Source organism: Tyto alba, unplaced genomic scaffold (genome assembly GCF_018691265.1).
Source record: "Tyto alba isolate M040663 unplaced genomic scaffold, T.alba_DEE_v4.0 Super-Scaffold_1000006, whole genome shotgun sequence".
NCBI lineage: Eukaryota > Metazoa > Chordata > Aves > Strigiformes > Tytonidae > Tyto > Tyto alba.
In genome coordinates this window covers 34,660,849-34,680,249 of record NW_024881272.1, presented here as the reverse complement: position 1 = coordinate 34,680,249, position 19,401 = coordinate 34,660,849, and the positions used below count along the sequence as shown (strand labels likewise).

Genomic DNA, 19,401 nt, shown 5'->3' with positions numbered 1-19,401 from the left:
TTTTAAGTAACAAATAATCATTCCAGGAAGTTCAGCCCTACCTCAGGCCTTTCCCTTCCTTTGACACAATTTCTGTGTTACGAACCATGTTCATCTTGCTTAACTCCTGCCCTTCCAAATGTATCTTCCTCTCATAGGTACAAACAAGACCTTGGAGACTTCATAAAAAAACAAGGGATTTCCAGCACTTTTTAAATACTCATTTGAAATATTCAGCATTTTCTTCCTGAGTGATGCCTGGTGACTTCCAAAGCAAGAGGAAACGGGAAAAAGGGGAATTAAAGAACAGTGGTAAAAAGCTGATGAGGCCAAAATGCTTTGTCAGGAGCTGGTGCCTGAAGTATGACAGTTTCTTGGATCACATGCTTATTTACCTTATGTAGTATTTGGTCCTTAACTAATTTAAGTTCAGTGGAACTACTAGTAGCAGCTTTTTCCAAAGAGGGTAGTATTTGACACACAAACCTCCTGTTTGGAAGTGAAAAGGGCTACAGCTAAAAACTTCAGTGACGAAGAGGAAAAACACTCCTTTTTCCTGATTTAATTCTCTCCAGGATCTGCTGGCAGGATCGGACAGACATCGATCAGATTCACAGATTAATTGGTGGAAGCCGTGACCGGTTCCCGTTAATCTCCGGTGTTGGTAGGCAGCCAGGATTTTTCAGTCTGTAACTTTTTTTTTTTTTATTTAGTTTGCAAACTCTGGACTAAAGGGAAAACAACGCGTTGGTTTAGCAGCGCCTTTTTATTTGTTATACGTCGGGTGTAGGTGTAAAATAATGTCAGTTTCCTTGTTGTGGATTCACGCTCGTGACAAAGGCGAAGACTTTAGCAGAAAGAAATGGGGGCGAGGGAGGGCGGGAAGTGAGAGCTGGGCAGCCGCCGCTGGTTGGTGGCCGAGTCTCCTTTCCGAAACAGGGCGAGGATTTGATGTCCTCAGCTCCAGTTTCTAATTTTGCTTTGTTCCCAGGGTGTGTGGATTTGGACCAACTGTCGGACGGCTCTTGAGGGCAGCGCTGCTGCGGGGGGGGACACACAGGACTTTGCCCTCCTGTTTCAGGGAGGGAGTTAGGGCCAAAACTCGAGGTGAAGATGGCCAAGGGGCATCTTCACCTCGCGCAGCTGGAGCCGGCTGCCACACCGCCAAGCCCCGCTCGGGACGGAGAGCGGGACGGGACGGCCCGGCTGCCCCTCTCCCGTCTCAGGGCACCATTTCGTCGCCCCGGAGAGCCGGGCGGGAAATGGCGGCCGGGCCGGGGCGGGGGCGATGCCCCGGCGGGCGGTGCCCGGGCCCGCCCCGCCTGCGCGGTAGGGCCGGGGGGGGGGGGGGGGATGGCGGCGGCGCGGAGAGCCCGGGCGGCGGATCCGCGGTCTGGCTTCGGGCGGGAGGCGGCGGAGCCGGGCCCCGCCGTGCCGCAGGGGCTGCTCCGGGCGGCTCGGAAGAGCGGGCAGTTAAACCTGGCGGGCCGGAGCCTGCGGGAGGGTGAGTGCGGGGCGGCGGGGACGCGCTGCTCCATGCCCGGCTCCGCCGGGTCGGGAGCCTCGCTGGAAGCGGCGGAGGGCCGGGGCCGGGCGGGGAGCGGTTCCCCAAAACCACCCCCCTTCTCTTCAGCCGAGGGAACAGGCGGCCGGTTCGCGGGGGGCCGCTGGCCGAGTCCGCGGGCTGGGTGTTCCCCCGGTGCCTTGGGTTGGTGTTGGGCAGCGCCAGCCGGGCAAACGCACAATGAATGATTCCAGCCGTCTGTTCGCAGATCCGCTTAATTTTGGCTATTGCTGCCAGATTCCCATCAGCTTGTTATTGTCTGCGCTGGAAAACTGCCTCTAGGCAGTTCACTGTACATGTGTATGTCTACACAAAAAGCATTATGGCAGTGGAAGTTTGAAAGTAAACATCAGGAATATTTACAGTTGACCTGTGTATGTTTGCGTATGTAGTGCCTCAACACGTGTGGCGGATAAATCTGGATACTCCAGAGGAAGCTCATCAAAATCTCTCTTTTGGTGCTGCGGATCGCTGGTGGGAGCAGACTGACCTGACCAAGCTGATACTCGCCTCCAACAAACTGCAGTGTCTTTCAGAGGATGTCAAACTTCTGCCTGCCCTCACTGTTCTGGATGTAAGTACAATGATCTCATTACGGTAGGACTGTACTCTCCCTGTAGAAGGTGGGAAAACTTAGTCTTAGATCACAGAATCACAGACTGGTTTGGGTTAGAAGGGCCCTCAAAGCCCCCCCAGTGCCCCACCCCGCCCCGGGCAGGGCCCCCTTCCCCCAGCCCAGGGGGCTCCCAGCCCCATCCAACCTGGCCTTGAACCCTTCCAGGGAGGGGGCACCCACAGCTGCTCTGGGCACCCGGGGCCAGCGCCTCACCCCCCGCACAGGGAACAATTTCTGCCTTACATCTCATCTAAATCTGCCCTCTTTCAGCTTAAACCCATCACCCCTTGTCCTACCCCCACCCGCTGACCCAGAGTCTCCCCACCTTTCCTGTCCCCCCCTTTAAGCCCTGGGAGGCCGCTCGAAGGGCTCCCCGGAGCCTTCTCTTCTCCAGGCTGAACCCCCCAACTCTCTCAGCCCAGCCCCCCAGGGGAGCTGCTCCAGCCCCCCCAGCATCTCCGTGGCCTCCTCTGGCCCCGCTCGAGCAGCTCCGGGTCCTTCTGCTGTTGGGGGCCCCCGAGCTGGCCCCAGCACTGCAGGGGGGTCTCCCCAGAGCGGAGCAGAGGGGGAGAATCCCCTCCCTGGCCCTGCTGCCCCCCCTGCTCTGGCTGCAGCCCAGGGCACGGGGGGGTTCTGGGCTGCCAGCGCACGGGGCTGCCTCACGGGCAATTTTCCTCCCACCAACACCCCAAGTCCCTCTCTGCAGGGCTGCTCTCAATATCATTGTTTTCTGTTTCTGTGCAGTGGTGGATGTGTGGAAGTGGCGCTGGTGTATTCTCAGGATAAAGTTCGTTACAGATCACTCTGATATTCTGTCAGTTTATATGCTGGCAGTGGGTGCTGTTCTGTAGAAAGGTCTAGGAAGTTTTTTTACGGACACGGGAGGAAGAGCTGTTACTGGATGCAACCACCTTTCCTGCATTCCCCTCCTCTCCCTGCCTTCCTATCTAATCTCTTAGTGCTTGCTATCAATTAAGTAGAATTCTGCAGATTGTCAGTTTCAGTGCTGCCGTTGGTAATTGCTTTGAAGCATGTACATAGCTGTTACTTGTGTACAAAACTATTCTGTATGTTAGGTTAGCTTGATTTGATTCTGGGGTAGGGAAAGAAAACCTACAAGGTACAAATTAGTAAGTGTATTCTAAAAACTTTATTTTCCAGGTGCATGATAATCAACTGACATCGCTTCCTTCTGCTTTAGGACAATTAGAAAATCTTCAGAAACTTGATGTCAGGTAAGTACACGTTACAAAACTGGAACGTGAGGAATATTGCAGTGACTTTCATGGTGTGAATGAGAGATTGCAACATATAAAACTTCCTTTCAGAAAATTATTTTCAGATTTTTAACTAGAGAATATTGGTATATGGAGAATCATAAGTTTTGGATCAAAACTGATGATCTTGGGCTTGTTAGAATTATTTTCACTGATATGCAGTCACAGTCTCTCTTGGAAGGCAGAAACTGATATTTTGAAGAATCACACAAAAGCAGTATCTACATTCGTTTGCTTCAGTCTGGCAGTTTTGAGTACAAAAACACTTTTGTCATTAATAATGTACATTGGAAATAATTGTGTAGATCTTGTTCATGCTGGAAAGTTCATAATCTTCTGTTTACTGGAGTAATTTTGTAAATTTGTGCACGAGGAGAAAGAGGGTGTGCTGCCACTCTGTGTGTGAACTCCATAAAACAGAAAAAAAAATCGGATCCAGATGGAATACGGTAAATTCAGATGAGGATTAAAAGTGTTCTTGAACAAATAAACATAATGAATTTCTCCCAGGAAACTAATCCATTGTAGAGGGCTGTAACAGTTGTAGGAAACAATATTTCTCTGAAAGGAGACCGTGTTCTGAACAGCAAGCATAGTGTGTGCTGCCGCGTGGGAGTGTTTTGCAGAAGCCTGTCTCACCAGCTGGCTGTCATTAATAGTTGGTCTGTGCCAGCGCGGAATATCCAGCGTGTCTGGTGCTGGATGTGCTTCCCACGTGCTCCGGGGTCTGGAGAGTCGGTGTTTCAGCGGGCTGCGTGTGGCTGAGATAATCCGGCTGGTCCGGGTGTTGTAGCTCAGGTTGGGACAGCACCTTGTGTAACACGAGTGCTCTGTGTGCAGTTGTGTTCTTAAAACGCCTTCGTAATTGCTTTTACCCCTTGTGTTCCTTGTGTTAACACTAGCCACAACAAACTGAAAAGTCTCCCCGAAGAGTTGATGCAGTTGTCGTGTTTGAAGAGCCTTCTTCTTCACCACAACGAGCTGAGTCACTTGCCGGATGGATTTGGACAGCTCGTCAATTTAGAAGAATTAGTAAATTACAACTTCTTGAAAAATACTTATTTGTGCAGAAAAGCTGATTTATCCATGTTTTGCTACTGCTATTTAAAAACTCCCGTAGTTTAGATGGCAGAACTTTGTCATTATTCTAATGACTTATGTGGGTTATCAGTTATTACACAGTGGTTTGGGGTTTCTTTGTTTGTTTGAAAACAAGTTTTGCTCTTGGTTTGCCAAATATTTTAAGAAAAAATCAAATCCCTTGTGATCTGTCAGTCATGGGAGACTTGTTTCTTCTATTCACATTTCTACCAGGGAGGTCCTAAAAATGTCAGCCATCTAATTTTAATGTTCTGCCAGTAATTAACTTTGCAGTAGCAGTACTCTTGGGATATTTTAAACATCTCTATTTCTAACCTCCCTCTCTCTTCCTCTCTCTCTTTTTTTTTTTTTTTAATTTTCAGGATCTGTCCAACAACCATCTCACAGACATTCCGACAACTTTTGCTTTGCTCATTAACTTAGTGCGACTCAATTTGTCTTGTAATCAGCTCAAGAACCTGCCTGCAGATATCAGTGCGATGAAAAGTAAATTACTTTCCTCAGATTATTAAATGCCATACAGCCAGATCTGTAGTTATGTTCAGAAATACAGCGCACATTATTCAGGATTTTAAAAATACATTCTTAAAGAGTTCACGTATTCTCAAGAATAATAGTTCAGAATTATTTGGAACAATCAGCTACAGTTACTGTATATCAAACTCACGTCCTCTTACGGTTCATATATATTGATAAATGGGACACGGAATGATCAGAAAAGCATAAGGAGTACTGTTGTTCTGTGTAGAAGTTGTTAGCCTTAAGGCTGCAATAAGGAATTTGACAATTTTTTTTTCTTCATTGCATATTTTGAGTGGAAAATAAAGCATAAATGAGAGAGAGTTGAGATTATTGGAGAGGAAAAAGCCATGAATTAGAGCGATAAAGTTGACTGCTAACATTTGAGTGTTAAATATCAAATTGACAAGTGGTGGATATGAAATGCATATTGTAATAGCTGTGGCAGATCCACAGGAACAGGTCGTAGACAGCCAGCTTTTATAAAGGCTATAGAAATGACTTGCAGATCTTCCTGAGATGGTCTGCAATATTAGACCCTTTCCTGAGAAGAGCTATGCCTGGCAGTGCCATTGAAAGCGTTTCAGGGTGTTCTGTGAAGAGTAAATGAAAAGCAGATGCCTCGATTGCAGAAATGCTGATGCTAACTGATTTGATTTCTTCCAAAATCCTGTTTGGCAGAATGTTGTTATGTTTATTTTAAAAAACAGAATATTTATGCTTCTGTAGAAAACTATTTTTATTTTCTCTTATTTTTCTGTTTGTCACTGCACACTTCTGTAGGCTTAAGACAACTGGATTGTAGTAAAAACTACCTGGAAACCGTACCTTCTAATTTAGCAACTATGGCGTCTTTGGAACAACTTTATCTGAGAAAAAATAAACTACGTTCCTTACCAGAATTTCCCTCGTGCAAATTACTGAAGGTAAGGTTTGAAATGGTTGATATACTGTAAATGCATTTGCTGTAAACTCTTAAAATAATGACTGTTACTTTAAAGACAATTTTTTTTGTGAAGTGCTGTGATCAAAAGTTGGCAATTCTGTGTTTAGAACTCTCTTTAATACATCCCTATTTGCAATTACTCTTAATGTCCACATTGGTCAGTCTTAACGTCATTTGGAAGACAGATTTGCAGCAGTGCTCTTCAGATTTGGAAAATAAATATTTAGAAGAGGAATGACCAGAAAAACTGGATCTAGTATTACCTGCAACAGTTCCTTTTTTATCTCTAGAAACATTTTTGGAACATCAGAAATTTGCTATTCAACTAATAGAAAAATGGTTGGGCCAAGTGAGTGCCTGTATCACTGCATTGTTTCCAATGACCAAATCCGTCAAAGAATGCATATACTTTAGTTCTGCATAACTCTGAACTGAGCAGTTAAAATCTCAAGCTATTTTATCACTTTCTAACAAAATTCATGTTGGTGTGTGAAGTTCAGTGTCTTAGTGTGTCCAGCAGCATGTGTGCACTATTTTTGGTCTAAATAACCATTCAGTTTTTCCATTATAAATGAAACACCTCCAATAGGGAGACGGAAAACTACCCTCTCAACTTCCCGTAACTTGGAATTTAAGAAGCTTTTTGAGTAAAGTAGTCACTGACATGTTCTTGACAGAAGCAGAGCAAATTTACTCCTAGCTTGGGAATGGAACTGAAAGCTGAAGGTTCTGTGATGGTTTTAAAAAAAGCTAAGTTCAGACTCGTGTCTTCAGGTCTTTGGAGTCTTTGACATTTCATATGCAGATGAAAGAGAGTCGAGATCTGTATTTCTCCATGTCATCGTATGTCTTTGCTGATGTCATGATTTAGGAAATTAGTGAATTACAAAGCAGTTTTACTAGAGTAACATAATTGTGGGTGATCTTTGTTTCCATAGGAATTACATGCTGGTGAAAATCAGATTGAAGTATTAAATGCAGAGAATCTGAAACATCTGAATTCCCTCTCTGTATTGGAACTTAGAGACAACAAGATAAAATCAGTTCCTGATGAAATTACTGTGCTTGAGAAGCTGGAGCGACTTGACCTTGCCAACAATGACATCAGTAGGTAATATTAAAAACTGCATTATGTTTGTGATGAGGCATAGCTAATGACATCTAATGACAACTAATTATAGCTGGTGTACTGCACTTTGTAAAATGTAATTAAAAAAGGACTCAGTCATAAAATGAAGGAACCTTTTCTATATTGTGTAATTGCTGTGGTCAGACTGTGCCCATCTTAAATGTATTATGTTCTGCATCTTTTCATTTGAACCTGTCATGGATGCAGCGATGCACTTCACTCTCCAGAGAGAAGCAACAATATATTTTACTGATATAAGACAGTGAGTGGAAGTTCAGTGGTAAATGGGGCAGTAGTTTAATGAGATTCAATGGCAAGGTACACTTGAGTATTTGCTGCATAGAAGACAGGGTCAGGCAGAACTGTCAGGGAGACCCTCCTGTTGAGTCACGAGGTTCAGAAAGGATCCCCCTGCATTCTCAACTCCTCAGAGAGCAGCCTAGGTGCAGCTGGATCTGGGCTTAGTCCCAGCCTTGGCCAGCAGTTTAAGTCTAAAGGATTATATGTCAGCAGTCAGTCCTTTTATATCACTTAGCTAAGATTTCCGTTTCAGCACGCTTATTCCCAATTCACTGAGTATCTGCTGCAATAAGGATCCTCTCAACCTTGAGGAGTAACCTTGGGAAGTGTCCCTACTCCGGGGGAGATCCTGGCGTGCAGCCCACTGCTGTGCAAGAGAGCTCGACAGAGCTGTCCGCTATTTCTGGAGTAAGATAATTGGCTTACAGTTACAGACTACAGGGGTTAGTTTGGTCCAGGTTCGTGTTGAGCCGGACACTGACCAGCACCGTGGTTAGGCAGGCGCAGTGCTCAGAGTGGCCCTTGGCTATCGTGGTGGTGTGTGTCTCCCCCAAATCCACACCACCAGACACCTGCCTTGCTACTGGTGCCACTGGTGGTTATCACTGGAGCAGCGTGGCGGGAAATACAGGTCAGACTGGGGTGGCAGGGAGCACACCGCCCCAGAACCTGAGCTTCAGAATACCCAGCCATCTGACAAACCATTGTGCAGTCCTTGGAAGTAGTTTGAAGATGCTTTGAAATGAGTTCTTTCCGTTTGCAGATTGCCTTATACGTTGGGGAACCTTCCTGAGTTGAAATTCCTGGCACTAGAGGGAAATCCCTTGAGAACCATTCGGAGAGACCTCCTGCAAGTACGTACTGTAGACAGTATATGAAGTTCAGTTATGTTGCATACATATGTTATCCAAATAGTGTGGCCAGAACATTAAAAAAAAAAATCAGAATACCTCCCGATTTCAAGTATCCTGTGCAACTTTAATCCATCTCTTTTGCTTGTGTGCATTGTGATTTGGGTATGCTTCCCACTGCAGTCTGGTGCAGTGCACAAGACAGTGAGGACTGTGGAGCAAAGGAGGTTGTTGCTTTCCAGGACCTGTTTCTGATTTGCTACAGAAGTTGTAATACATATTGCAGACGAAGCAGTGGATGTCTGGGAAAAGAAGGATAGGGCAGCTGTCTGCTGCCTAGTGCTGTTGCACTCACAGTTCACATCAATGCTAGGCCAGTACGTTACACCAGGCTTTTCCTAGATGAGCATGGATTTCTGTGTTTCGTTTCCTACTTGCCTGAATTAAGGACCTAGGATTCAATTTCGAAAGCGTATTTGATGGCAGATGCGTTTTGGAGAATGACAATCTCATGTACTGCGTTTTCTTAGAGATAGCCTACACCTCAGATCTGCATTCTCTTTGTAGGTAACCGGCAAACTGAAGGGGTGAGCTGTGCATGAGAAAACAAGCGTGTAGGGAAGCAGGGAGGCTGGAGCGTGGGCACTACTGCTGCTGTAGAATTCCTTTTTATTTATTTTTCCCCAGCCGGCCCTTCTTCTGGGTGATGGTGTCCATTACCTCTCTGCTTTTACCAGTGTTATAAAATAAATGTTTACAAAGCACTGGGATTCTCTAAAAATAAGCAGCATTTGAGGACTCCGTGTTGAAATTCAATCTTGTAGTATCTGTCAGAAGAGGGGAAACATCGTGTATCTGATTAAGTGAGCATTGTATGCCCTAAATTAATGAGCAGGGGTTCAGTGGATGGAAGTCAGACGTGATTCCAGAGTTCAAAGTTGGCTTAAAACGTACGTGCAAAGCAGTCTGAGTTAGGGTTGCCTGGTTACTGTATTGCTGGTAGTCCCTAGCTTCTGAGGATTTGCTGTCTTTCAAATGTAACAGCACAGATGTGTGTAATTTCTTATGTATATTTAAAATTTGTAGCAAACGACAGGTACAAGGATTCCATTATGACATTTTATACTGTCTTGATCCATTACCTGTCCTGTACATTCATATAACTGGAATTTTATATGCCTGTTTTTTTTACACTTGATTTAGAGGAGTAATTGATAAAGCTTGTAGGGTTCCCCAGGCACTTCTTAGAAGCAGGTGAGTACTGAGATTAAGGACTGTCAGGGACTAGGGGGTAAGTACGCTCTAGCAGGCACAGATTCTTCTCTTGTCCATCCCTGCTCCATCTCATCTTTTCCTGTTACTCAGGCCTCTCATTCTAGTCCCAAACCCATTCTTGTTTCTTGATGAACTTCCAGTCAATTCCTGTTCTCTAGTCTCCCCTTTTTTCTTCTCTATTCTCTCCTTTGTTTTAGCGTAACATACCATCACCTGTCTGCTGAGCTTTGTTTTACTGTCTGCTTTCCTCTCTGTGCAAGCCACAGGACTGTCACTTCGCTTTCTGTTTGACCTTTACCTTTTCCTTAGAAGTTTCCAGGTTCTTTCATACGGGCATCCTTTGCCTGGCTCAGCACGTGCCACACGTAGCCATGCCTGCACTCAGTCCTGGTCCCCTCCGGCCTCTCAGTCTTTCGTCTTCTGTCATCTCACCAGATTTGTTGTGAGAGTTCCTTCCTTTCCCACTTCCACATTTTCTTCACCCCCTCTGCATTCAGATCTACCAGTCTTTTACTGTGTGTAATATAGATGTCAGCTAGAATGAGAAATGTTAATTCGTATTCAGCACTTTAGTTCAGTCCCAGGCTTTAAAGCATTATGGAATCATCTAAAATCATAAGGAAGACCTATCTTTATCCTAAAACAAATGGGCTAGATAAGATTATGCGTAACTACTCACAGATTATGCAGATAGTAACTGTGTTTGACCAGTAGAAGTTGCTATGAGAGGATTGAACGGACCAAGCTGTTAAAAATCCATGCAAATTATGTAAACTGCAGCGTGGTTCCCAGAGTTTATAATTTTGGACATAAAAAGTTACCAGAACACCGAACAGTCAGCTTCCCTGACAAATTTTAAATGTCTTCTCCAAAGCATAGTTTTGCTAGACCACTTTAAAGAAGATGAAGTTCATTTGCACTTTTTTCCTTGCTCTGGGAACTGGCTGACTACTTTAGATAAAAAGCTTAAAATGTGGAGCCTGAGGTAGTGATATGGGATTGGAAATTTTCGCCTGGAATAAATGAAATTGTAAATAAGCAAGTTTGTAAGCTGCTGTCAAGAGGGGTTTTTCTGTGGGGAGCATTAGGTGGGTTTTACAGTCAGCAGTGCTATGGGCTCCAGCTGTGTGACTGGAGTTGTCATTCTTCATTGTCAAAAGCTATATAAACACTGGCTGGCAAATCCTTATCGACTTTTTTTTTTTTTTTTTAAAGAAAGGCACCCAGGAACTTCTGAAATATCTAAGAAGCCGAATACAAGGTATGTTGCTATATGGCATTGCATTTTAAAGAGTCTTTCTAATAAATTAAAATAAAATAATAGCTATGGAGGGTAGCTGTTTCAAGCTAGGTTCCTCCAGTTATCCTGCAAGAATAGAGTTTTCTTTACTCAACAGTTTGCTCTTTATCTTTCAGTGCTGTTTCTTTTTCTCATTCTAACAGATAACACTGAATAACAAATGCTCCTTATTGAGGATTATCATCTAGAAAAGTAAACTTAAGTATTTTTCCCCTGATCACTTTATGCGTTTTGCATGAGAAATTCCAGTAGCTTTTTTATTTTCCCCCTGAACGTCATGGGAAGTTTGCATAAAGGATTCTTCTTTTTAAGCTTTCCGTCTGTCCGCTGGCTTGCTCATTATACTGTGACCAGGAGGAGGTGATATTTTGCCAAGGCATTAGGTATTATTCATGTAATAACACGGGCAGTATGGTCCTGTGATACCCAGGAAGTACGTGCATGAAAGTCTGCCGTGGTGGTCTTGGTGATGCCATGAGGTCTGCCTCGTAGCTGACTGATATAAAAAGTTTTGGGGGAAGAAAGTAACTGATTATTTTAAACATCTTTCTAATCCTGGCCTGTTAGAATTCATTTTAGAATGTTAGAATTAATAGTCTTGATCCCAGCGTTCCCTATAGAAATAATTAAAAAGTCATAAAGCAGAAAATGAGATGAAATATTTCAAGGGGATTATTACTTCTCTGTGCAAATGCTGTATGTTTTTTGCCGAATCCTGTCTTGGATTCAAAGCTCTGCCTCTGTGGATTAAAAAGCACCTAGATGACTCTCTATTGTATTTCTGTACTGACAGTATTAAAATGAATTGATAGTATTAAAAAAGAGGACAGAAAGTTACTGGCTGCTTCTGTGCACTCAAGTTACTTTCCAGATTGATACCTGGGCTTCTGATTCTCTGAGATACTTCAGCATTTGGGTTTTTTCCTTTTTGTTCTGCATTTTCTAAACAAAATAGTGGTGATGAGAGTATATTTTTTTATTATACAGGAAACAGGCTGTCAGAGTCTTTCAGTTACTTGCATGCTGAGAAGATGAAAAAATTATTTCAAAACAGGATTTCAGTTTGCCATCTTTAGTAATCTTCATATTTCTTAAATTTTAAAACATAAAGTAGGCAAGATGCCTGAGTTCACTGGTCATGCTAAATATAATAGGGAAATGGTTATGCTGCACTTAAATGACAAAAAATGCTTAACCTCTTGGTTTAGAAGGGGCCTCGATAATACACGCAGGCAACTTCTATTGAAAATGCTATGTGTAGATTTTCCTTTTTAAGTGGGTTTTCTCTCCATCTGCCAGAGGATGGCGGTATTAATTAGGTTACTGCAGCATATAAAATTGCTTCAAAATGTCAAGTTCCATGCAAATCTGACATATTATTAACTTGACAAGAATTAATTGAATGCTAGAGTACGTACCCAGAAGTTATCTGGGGAGCTATAATAGATAATATGACTGTGGATAATAAAATTAGCTAATGTCTTGCATGTACAACAGTGCTTAGGATTTTATTCTACCTGTTATGGCACCTAAGCTGGAGCTAAAAGAGTAGCGATCCTGTTTCTGTAGAGGTTTAAAGAGGGAAAAGGCTTCCTTTTTTTAGCTTCTTTTTGACCCGTTAGGCTTTCCTTAATGAAAGGATAACTAGTTGTGGTTAGGCGGAATTGTTGGTAGACTTTTTCCATGGAGTTTTGTTCAATTTATTTTAGTGGAAGTTGGATTTATCATACATTTGGACTTCTAGCTAAGCTTCACCCTGCCTAGGCATATGTGAATCCCTAGGGTGTGATGCCACACCTCAGATGTGCAGGACAATGCTTTTAATCTGCATTTCTTAAACATTCAGAGTAGCCTTGCAACACCCATAGCTTTTTTGTGTGGATTGTAGGTAGTAATCAAAAGGAACTTTACAGAGGAGAGTGTGATGAAGGTTTATAAATACAGTTTTAACGGAAACTGTGGTCAGACTTGCTGTTCTGGTATAAATGATCTAGATCATCATTTCTAGCCCGAATTCCCTGCTTATTGTTGTTTCTTGCTCCCTACTCCATGGAAGCTACTGCCTAACCATCAGCTAGCTGCCACCTGCATAACAGCTCTATTGTTCCTGACCTGTATTTTCAAAATCCAAGTCAACCCTTCTCTTCCCCCCGCCCCTAAAAAACAAACCAGAAACCCCAAACAAACCAGAAACCCAAGATTACAAAATACCTTTACTAGAAAATTCTTAGAATAATCTGAATCAGTTTATATTCAGTTGAGCCAGAATACAGAAAGGGTTAGAAAGGGGGATGGCAGGTGGCTGGGGACACTGAACTTCTCCATCTAGGTCACTGAGAACACCACATCTGACTGCAGCCCGGAGTTTGTGTGACTATATGCTCTTGTTATCTCCAGATGATGTAACTTCCTCAAATGAAGAGCCTCGTGTGACTGCCATGACTCTTCCAAGTGAGTCAAGGATTAACATGCATGCCATAACTTCACTAAAATTACTGGAATACAGGTACGTGTTTTGAAATACTATCAATTTCCAAAGTTGGAAGAACACTTTCCTAGTTTTTGCCCTTTCCCCCCCGCCCCCCCCTTCATGATATTTACCAAACTGTCTGCAAATCTGGCTGCATTTGTGCATTTTTCACTTTAATTTGTGTGCTCAAGAATAGGCAGACTTGAATTGCAGGTTTTAGAAAAAATGCTTCTTTGTATTACCAAATATTCTGCAGTAATATTCCTTGTAACTCGCTGAAGCTTAATACCTTCAGGTACTCTTAGTACCTCTTAAGCTTCTTCAGCAATTTTCATTATGTCTGAGAATATCTTGTGGGAGGTGTCTCTTTAGTTATTTCTTAAATGTAACCAACAATGTCACTTTTAGGTTGGGAAAGGGGGAGAAAACCCTCTTTGCAGCTGGCTGCTGGGTGAACCCTGCTGCGAGTGGGGCGGTGGAGGGCTCTGGCTGCGGGGAGAGGGCTGGGGTCACCTCGTGTACTCAGGAGCTCCAAACTGAGGGGTCACCCGAGTTACACATCGCTCTGAGGGGGGTGTTTCCTCAGCAGGGAGGGGGAAATCTGCTTAACAGTATGATTGCCCAGATGGTGACATGGTGCAGCAATTGGTAGTGTTCTGATGAAGGACTTCAAATTGTAGATATTTATATATCTATTCTACTACTCGTCTTCTTCTAAAAGAAGCCGAAAATGTCTTGTTAACAAATAGGAAATGATTAACTTGTTCGTGTTACTCAGCTAAATATGCTTTTCATTGTTCAGTGAGAAACAGGCAGCTGTGATTCCTGATGAAATGTTCAATGCGGTCAGAAGCAATCCGGTCGCCACTGTCAACTTCAGCAAAAATCAGCTGAATGAAATTCCTCCAAGGTACTTCTGTAAAGGTCATTCTCTGTTTGTTGCTTTGTCTTCTACTTTTGTTCCTCAGCATCTTGTGTTTTGCCTAATCAAGGATATTTACACTTTATGCTATGCGTGTGTTTGTACACACAGACAAATGAAAGTATAATTGAGATGGTGAATAATACACTTGTGTTTCTAGTAGGAGTAGCACGCAGGTGGGGACGCTGATTAACATCAAAATGGCAGTGAAAAGAAGCGTGGCTGTACTCAGTGGTGCTTTCATTGCATGTTGGTTTTCATTGTGCTTTGCTAAGCATTGTTGAAGTGATTGAGGGGAGACTGATGTGACTTCTCATAATAATGAAGTGCTGTACATAACTCCAGTGTAGTACTGTTTCCCCTACAAAGCCATCTTCTTCCCATATGAAGGTAATCTGTGGGGATTCACCACTTTATCGGGTGATAACTTTGTACTATAGGCTCTATTTAAATTCAGTTTCTTCAGATAACATAATTGTGTTTTTTTTAAGGATGCCTGAACAATTTCCATGCCTCTCTTCCTGATAGGTTTTGTGTCCCATCACACAGCATTTGATATTATTGCACTTGTTATGTCATCCACAGTCAAGGAAAAGCTTTCTCTTGACACTGATGGTAATAGTCTTTTTGTGTAAGGAGGAAGGTTACTGCATCTCTCGTAGCCCCAGAAAATAACGAAAGCTGTTTTAAGGATACCACTACATTTGTGAGGGTAACTTATTTCCATTCCTGGACCCAAGTGTGCTGAACATTTAACCTTTAGCACATAGAACTTGAAGAGGCACAATCTCTTTCTCATAGGAAAAAAACCTCTTTTCAAGTACCACTTCTAGAAAATCAATTTAGTGAGATAATGTTTGTGCCTCCCGTGCTTTTTCACTGTACTAGAGGCTGCTGCATTTGCTGGAGATGGGTGTGGGTGTGCACAGAGAATTCAGTGGCGATCCAGCTAGGAGAGATGAGTATTTTCTCATTTAATTGCCTTTTGTTTTTAGGGCCAAACCAGATTCTGGTATAGGGATTCAACAGCTGACTTTTGACCTGTTAAATATTATAGACCAAAGCATCAGTATTATTATTCTATAATACCCTTTTACAAGAAGCAGCAAATGTTGTGTTGCCTGGAATTTGTAATAGCAGAACAGTGGAATGGAAATGAAAGATGGAAATAAAATAACAATCTCTTTCAGTTCATTTGACTGCTAAAGAAGATGGATAGAGTCTTTTTTGTTAAAACGTTTACAGAGCAGGAGATGGCAGTGATGGTCATCTGTGCCATAGTTTCTGAAATACCTCTCAACTGCCTTTAAGTGAGTAGGCTTCTGTAGTGAATTTTACTCTCCTAATCAGTGAAGGAAAATTTACTCTCCTAATAACTTCAGATAAATGATTCTGAGCTTTGTCTTTACATCGAGTGTAAACCTCCAGGAAGCTTTCTCGGGTAAAGATCCCGTTACCTTCACTCCAGAAAAATTGCTTCTGAAATGTCAAAAAACATAGAGTGTCCTTGATTTATGGAATAAAGCAGGTTTTTTTCAATAACTTAGAAAATAGAATGCAAACGTGAGCTTACATAATACAGGTGTATTCATATTGGCTTTCAGGATCGTGGAGCTGAAAGACTCGGTTTGTGATGTCAACCTCGGCTTCAATAAAATCTCATCTATTTCCTTGGAGCTTTGCATGCTCCATAAATTGACGCATTTGGATATCAGGTTTGTGACGTGTGTTGGACTTCCTTTCTCAGTAACTTATTTTCATGCCTTTTTAAACCAGCCATCTGTTACAGTGGAATAGCAGTCCTGAAATAAATTTTCATTTCCCAAAATGCCTCCATGACAGTTGAATGACCGGCAGATCCGAAATAGCAAGTGGCCTAGATTTAGGCATTGGTTAAAGAGAAAGACAAAAAACAAGTGGACAGGCTCTGAGACTTGCTGTGATGAAGGGTCTTGCCTCAGTCATAAAAAGGTTCCCGGTGATGTTAAGTTGCTGTTTAAGAACACCCCCCCAGAAGAAACCCACACCAAAAAATCCTGGAGGATAGCTGGGAAGTAGTCCAGCGAAGGTGCAGATGTTGTGCTGCCTGAAACTGGAGCGGTCTGTAGGTATTTTATCTGCAATGTAGTTACTTCCTGTCATTTTCACCGTCTCTTAACTCCTGAAAGATGCTCGTTGCATTTCTTTGGACATCAGGGTTGGCTTGCTGGCACTGGTTACCTGTGGTGTTTCACAAACTGAAAAGTAGCAAAGCACAGCTGCAGAGACAGGTTTTTCCTTGGGCTTGATGTAAAGTAATCTGCTGGTGCCTGGAGGGAGTCCAGCGAGGGGCCCCCGAGCTGAAGGGCCGGGAGCATCCCTGCTGCGGGGAGAGGCTGCAGGAGGGGCCCTCTGGACACCCGGAGATGCTTTTTCACCATGAGGGTGACCGAGTGGCTCCAGGGAGGAGGTGGAGGCTCCATCCTGGGAGATATGCAGAAGCCACACGGGCACGGGGCTCTGGGCAACCAGCTCGGGGGGGGTCCCTGCCAGCCCCACCCCGGCGGGGAGGCAGTGACACACGTGCTGCCGGTAGAGCTGCGAGGCTGAAGGTTGCAGACGTGGATGGTGATACGAGATTGATGAGGGAACGAGCTTGAACATCTCCAGGATTAAGAATTTAGGTCTAAGTCTGGGCATCTTTCAGTGAGTGGTCTTTATTTTCCTGTGCGGGCTCGTTGTGTCTCACTCAGGATGTGCCTTGTCTGTCCTTACAAACCCGTCTTGTATTTAAGCAGCTTCTGAACGGCTTCCCTTTGTGGGAAGCGCCACGGTAGCAATAGCCATAAGCGAGTTTGCTACAGCAGTTGGACACCAGGCTGAACGAATTTTGCTGAGGTTTACAGTTGCCCCACTGATTCCCTTTGGCACCGAGCTCTGGGTGGTATCGTAAGCTCGCTCTGAAGCCCAAGGAGCTGAATTGCCAGGCAGGTTTGTGGAGCTGTTGGATGCTTTGACATAGCGGGGAATGTTTAGAGGACAGACTTGAAATCTGCTGGCAGAATTGAGAATGCACGCCTGGCTCGCGTTAGCAAGCATCTGTACTTGAGCATGGTCTTGACCCACTTATGAAGCAATTAATTGGTTTAAGACAGCAGGTTGGCACTGATAAACATGCCTATTCTGACTCTGGATTCTTAACTAAAACTTTGTGAAAGTTAGTGATAATTGCTTGTCTTCATTTGATACACAGAAACAATTTTTTGACGTCTTTACCTGAGGAAATGGAGGCGCTGACAAGACTGCAAATAATAAATCTTTCTTTTAATAGGTGAGCAACTATTTAGATTTTTTTTTTTTTAATGTACAATAATAAAAAAAAACGGGCTGAATTCAGTATGATTTTCCTGTGGTGTAAAAATGAGGCAGGACTCGATCAACCTGTGAGCTTAAAACCAATGAAGTGAATGTATGTCTTTATACAACAGGTAGTGTATTTTTGGAACTTTCTGCTACAAGGGTTGTGGAGAGAGCCAGTAGCAACTCGTTAAAAAAGGGGTAAAACAACCTTGCGAACAATCTGTCCAGAAGTGGACACCAACAGGACTGCCCTCTAGTACCCCAGCAGTTCCAGACGATGGAAAACGGGGGGAGTGCGGGGCCGTGGTGGGGCTGGGAGCCCCGTGCCCCCGGGCAGGGCAGCTCCGGGGAGCCCAGGGGCGCAGTGGGCCGGTGGTGTGCCCTGCGGCCGCGTCTCCCACCTGCCAGAAGCCGGCCTGGCCGTTCCCACTGTGCGCAGGGTAAAAGGGTGGATGCTTTCTCCTTTCCGAGCAGCAGGTTTGAACGTTTAAATAAATAAATCTAAAACACTGTCTGATTTTTTTTAAAGGCTGAAAATTTTCGGAACGCCCTATTTCTGACTTTCATTGGTTTGCCTCCTTTTTCTTCCTGAAGACTTAAAGTATTTCCCAGCGTCCTTTATCACATCCCAGCCCTGGAGACCATCCTGCTCAGCAACAATCAGGTCGGGTCCATAGACCCTCTGCAGCTAAAGAAGATGGGGAAGCTTGCAACACTGGACCTTCAGAACAACGACCTCCTCCAAGTGCCCCCAGAACTTGGAAACTGTGAAACTCTGAGGTGGGTGTTAGTGGTGGTGACCCGTTTTATAAAACTATCCTCTGGTTTCTTCTGTCTGGAGGCGTGACTGGGTGTCCTGCATCGTGCGCCTCGGAGGCGGCAGGGACGCCCAAGTTACCCCTCCCTGGGGTTTTCCCCTTCAAGGACACTTCCCAGAGGGACTTCAAAAATACGGAGTAAGCCACCGCCCCCACAAGCAAAACCCTCCGCAGGGATTTCTGCGTAGCAAAGAACGGCGGCTGGCAGCTAAGCTAGAAAGTGGAGGGTTACGACTGGACATAGTTTTCCCCTTTTCCTGTACCACTTCTATATGTGAGAAGTTCTTTTTCTCACTCTTTCCTCTGGCAGAGGCTTGCTGAGGAAGTAGGGTATGTGTGTATTGTGTGTCTACAATAATATACCACCAGTGATTTATTAGCATAAACGAAAATTCAGCTGTCTCTAAAGAAGGTAAGTCAGTGTGAGCTAGGGAAGCAGAAATGAAAATCCTTTTAGTGGAACGGAGGAAGAATTGCTTAGGAATTTCGGAGGGTTCAGAAGTCTCTGTGCGGTGTGTGAACGTGTTGGTACAAGGCAAAGTCTTTAACACAGGTACCTCCAACTCCCTGTTTTTGTAGGACGCTGCTGTTGGAAGGAAATCCATTCCGCACGCCCCGGGCAGCCGTCCTGGCGAAGGGAACGGCTGCGGTGCTGGAGTACCTGAGGAGCCGAATTCCCACCTGAAACAACTCCAACTCCTCCTCCCCCTCCTCCTCCTCCCCCTCCTCCTGTGCCAGAAAGCTCTGTGACCCTGCCTGTAGTTCGCATGTTGAGAAGGAACTCGCCTACCAAACATTTTCCCCTCGGGGCTGCATGTTTTAAGAGCACATTTTAAACCCTCACAATACCTGTTCACACTTTTGGGAATAAAGAACGCGGCTGAGAGCTGCCTTCAGTACTAGCAACAGTGGGGTTTTCTACTGTTAAGCTCATTTTTAAAAACGACTGTCAACATCAAAGTATTTGAGCGGAAGGCGGGAGTAACCACTTTGAT

The 19,401-nt window shown here is 44.1% G+C and overlaps 1 protein-coding gene across 1 annotated transcript; it reads left to right on the top strand.

The window, feature by feature from the left end:
- The first annotated feature begins 1,330 nt into the window (after positions 1-1,330).
- Positions 1,331-19,308, top strand: LRRC40 (leucine rich repeat containing 40). The gene is made up of 15 exons (XM_042804038.1): positions 1,331-1,483; positions 1,936-2,117; positions 3,321-3,394; positions 4,339-4,468; positions 4,900-5,023; positions 5,840-5,982; positions 6,941-7,113; positions 8,195-8,285; positions 10,773-10,818; positions 13,255-13,363; positions 14,130-14,237; positions 15,854-15,964; positions 17,482-17,559; positions 18,183-18,368; positions 18,986-19,308. The coding sequence occupies exons 1-15, from the start codon at positions 1,333-1,335 to the stop codon at positions 19,089-19,091; spliced, it is 1,812 nt and encodes a 603-aa protein (XP_042659972.1). The 5' UTR covers positions 1,331-1,332; the 3' UTR covers positions 19,092-19,308.
- The last annotated feature ends 93 nt before the right edge of the window (positions 19,309-19,401 follow it).